Consider the following 4,144-nt stretch of genomic DNA (forward strand, 5'->3'; position numbering starts at 1 on the left):
TGGGTCAGGGTATAGGCCACAGACAAACAGTTTCCATCCTTCTCTATCCCGAGCTAACTTTTTTAAATCTCATTCCAGGTCTTACCACTTCTCTGTATATCAGCTTCTTTAATTAATTCCAGAAACTCTTCGGTCGCCCAAGCTAAAAAAAAGGATTTGGTTTGTCTGTCTGCGTTTCTGTAACGGTTTGAGTTTAACGGAAAGGGGTGTTAACCCTTTGCCAACCCCCAACCTGGAGGACCAGGTGACTCAAAGATGGGGGAATCACACACCATTAGTCGACTTTTACGACACTCTGGCTTGGCGTTGGGCTATTCTTGACCCTCTCAGTTGAGGGACCCCGGATACCACAGCGGATAGTGAGTTGTCGTTTTTATAGCTAAAGAAACAAGTGATTCCATAGCTTGAACTCTTCAATGCAACTCACAATTTTTTTCCTTTTGTGGCCAAAGACTTGTCTATTGACGTCATTTTTTGGTCAGTGTCAGGCTATAAGATAACGACGGCTAATGGTGTAATCCGTTACAAGTACCGTGCTCATGGAGTATCGCAAATTCCTCCAAAGTTGCGAAATGTGGTGCCGTCATTTTTTGCATGCGGGCTCATATTTTAAGGGACGTTATGAATTTTGAATACCGATAGTGGAAGACCAAATACTTTTCTCACAATGCCGAATTACTTTGATCTTTTCATCGTTTGCAATAAAATATGACTCGAAATTTTAAAAGTTTCCAGTTAAAAGTGTATTGATTTTTATTCCCATGGCTAAAATTTTCATGACCAAGTTGCATTCAGTGGCGTAGCTTAGCAAATAATTTTGGCTTCTTTCGCATAGTATAATAATAGATACCATTGAAATAGTGTTTAAATCGTTGAAAACAGGCTCACAGCGTTTAAATAATATGTGACCCCTCGTCTCAAAACGGTATTATGTCGGGATGGACCAGATGCTAAAAAGTCCAATTATAATTAAACTGGTCAAAAATATGAAACGTTGGTATTTAGCACAGTAAAATATGATATTCCTGCTCCTCTATGAAGCAAACATACTCAACTTAAGCATGATATTTCTGGCTACAAATTCCATTTTCAGCATCTTAATCATCCCGACTTAATACCGTTTTGAGACGTTTTGAGGGGTCACATATTATATCTTTTCCCCGATGGACAACAGACTTGTAACATAATATTTGGCGACACATGCAGCCCGTTAGGTGCTTATACACTTTTCGGAAAAAGACATTGATGTCAAAAACCAGGAGAATCGTCCGAATGTTTACGGCTATCTCCGATAGATTGAGGAGAAATGCCTTTCACCAAGACACAATCCCCGACCAACTGTTTTAGCATACTCATTCACACAAACAAGCATACACACACACACACACACACAACACACAACACACAACACACAACACAAACCAGACAGACCTATCTTGCTTCTCATACCATGTACTAAAGACGAAACAGATAATATTATGTTTTAAGCGAACGTTTGAAAATAGACAAATATTCTTTTTTACGAATGCTCCGTGGTAAGGCTTTCCAAACAGAGGGTCCGAAATGAGAAAAGGATCTCATTCCAGCATGTCTTATCACTTCTCTGTATATCAGCTTCTTTAACTCTTCTCCATATTCCACATCCTGGTGTAATAGAAGCACGTCTGACCGGTAATCACAAGGTCTAAGGTTCGATCCCTAGTCTAGGTATACTGAATATTGGGATGTTTCTTTTTTTTTCATTGTATTTGTCTTTCTTGTTTTGTCTGGCACCTTTCATACACACATGTTCATATCTTTGTTTATTTCCTCAGAGTTTAATACTAGGACTGTTTTGTTGTTGTTGTTGTTGTTGTCGCTGGCTGAAGAAGGATTTTGAGCCTGAAACCTTTCGTGTTTGGTATTTTGTTCTTTCTTTTTATTATTTTTTTTTTATTGAAGCTGTTATATTCATTTTTGCATAGTCTTACTCGCTTTCTTCTCTCTCAGATTCACCAATCACTATGATGGACAAAGGTCGCCATTTGTCTTGTACATCGATCCACAGTGGCTGACGACATCCTATCAGTATCAAGGGACAAAGAGATTTTTGGAATTTATAAGACTAGGGTTAGACGTAAGTATAGACCAAAATAACTAGCTCTTCACGGCTACGAGCACCTTCATCTTTGAAACGGGACTCCACTCATCCATCCAGTTTTATTTTTCTCATCCTTATTCTATCCATCCATCAATAAATCCATCAATCCATAAATGTATCCATCGATCCGCCCATCCATCCATCAATCATTCCATCTTTCCATCCATCCATAAATGTATCCATCGATCCATCCATCCATCCATTAATCCATCTATCCACCCACCCATCCATCCATCCATCCATCCATCTATCCATCCATCCATCCATCCACCCATCCATCCATTCATCCATCCACCCATCCATCCATCCATCCACCCACTCATCCATCCACCCATCCATCCATCCATTCACCCATCCATCCATCCATCCATCTATCCACCCTCCATCTATCCACCCTCCATCCCCCCCCCATCCACCCATCCATCCATCCATCCATCTATCCACCCTCCATCCCCCCATCCACCCATCCATCCACCCATCCATCCATTTGCACATTCATCCTCCCACCTAAGTAAATCTCCCCACACTCCAATTCCACTTCAAACATTCCACCCCAGGACACCTGGATCTTGACCAACCAACAAGCCCTGGCATGGATCAAAGACCCAACACCAACATCCAAAATAGCCGACTTCGCTCCGTGGAATTGTCCAAGATTTTCCAAATTCAGAGGCAGACCGTAAAACTAGAACGTCATCACAGCCAAACTCTGTAAAAGAATAAAACGTATTTAAAATTTTGCCAGAAAACTCGTCCATCAAAAATCGGTCGAGTAAAATGACCCTCATCTTGGCAAAAACTCTTAAATCTGGGACATTAATGCCCTTCGCGACGTCCCAGGTTTGAGAGTTTTTGCCAAGATGAGGGTCATTTTAATTCATTGATAATTGAAGAACGAATTCTCTGCCCAAAAATATTAATACATGTTTTTTTTGTTTGTTTTTTTTTTGTTTTTTTTTTTAAATTATTTTTATTGGCCAGCGCACGGCTGGTTGAAGAATCACTATCATAAAATTGTGGTCCTGAATCTTTTCAAATATGTATATCAGATCGACTTGAATTTTGTTGCCTTAGAATTTTGATTTGTTGCCTATTGTTACCTTTAGTGTTTCATTCATCTTGTATTGTTGATAAAAGGGGAAACCCGAAACGTCCACAGTATCTGTCTTCATCTAATAAATGGATGCTTACAATTCAATACTTATCGTTATTTGTTCCTTGGAGCTTCAAGCAGCAACATTTTCATTCTTCTTTCCCCATTATGTCTGATCTCATTTCCCGGATTGATGTCTGTTTTTTGTATTGGAATGGGATTACTTGGTTTTGTCCAGGCCCAAGATTGAGCCTTTAGCTGGGAGGGAGGCAGTCGAAATTATAGTATTCTTCTTCTTCTTCTTCTTCTTCTTCTTCTTCTTCTTCTTCTTCTTCTTCTTCTTCTTCTTCTTCTTCTTCTTATTATTATTATTATTATTATTATTATTATTATTATTATTATTATTATTATTATTATTATTATTATTATTATTATTATTATTATTATTATTATTATTATTATATTATCATTATTATTATTATTATAATTATTATAATCATTATCATTATTATTATTATTACTACTACTACTACTACTACTACTACTACTACTACTACTACTACTACTACTACTAATACTACTACTACCACTACTACTACTATTACTACTACTACTACTACTACTACTTCTACTACTACTACTACTACTACTACTACTACTACTACTACTACTACTACTACTACTACTGTTATTATTTGCCATTACAACAATTATAAATCAGACCCCATAATTGCATTCGGTTGTCAGACCTTAAAATGTGTACACATTGATCTCAAGTCGTTTAATTAACTGCATCAAGTTTGGCTACAGATAGTATGCGCTTGGCTAAGAAGCTCACAACATTGCCATCCGGAAGTATAACGGACCAACAAACAAAACTCTTTGTAACCATGAACGTTTATAGTCTGGAT

At 37.8% G+C, this 4,144-nt stretch overlaps 1 protein-coding gene across 2 annotated transcripts in view; it reads left to right on the forward strand.

Moving 5' to 3' along the window:
• The window catches only part of LOC144959830 (chitin deacetylase 1-like), a 17,337-nt gene extending 13,999 nt beyond the window's left edge, over positions 1–3,338 (forward strand). The window contains exons 6-7 of one of the 2 annotated variants that reach the window (XM_078892610.1): positions 1,990–2,116; positions 2,698–3,338. In XM_078892610.1, coding sequence (XP_078748736.1) covers positions 1,990–2,116; positions 2,698–2,823 — 253 coding nt within the window. In that variant the 3' untranslated portion in view covers positions 2,824–3,338. The remainder of the gene's footprint in view (positions 1–1,989; positions 2,117–2,697) is intronic. The other variant, XM_078892609.1, reaches the window with a different exon arrangement.
• The last annotated feature ends 806 nt before the right edge of the window (positions 3,339–4,144 follow it).

The sequence above is a fragment of the Berghia stephanieae genome, chromosome 14 (assembly GCF_034508935.2).
Source record: "Berghia stephanieae isolate SIO BIC M18660-M18661 chromosome 14, UCSD_Bste_1.3, whole genome shotgun sequence".
Lineage (NCBI taxonomy): Eukaryota > Metazoa > Mollusca > Gastropoda > Nudibranchia > Aeolidiidae > Berghia > Berghia stephanieae.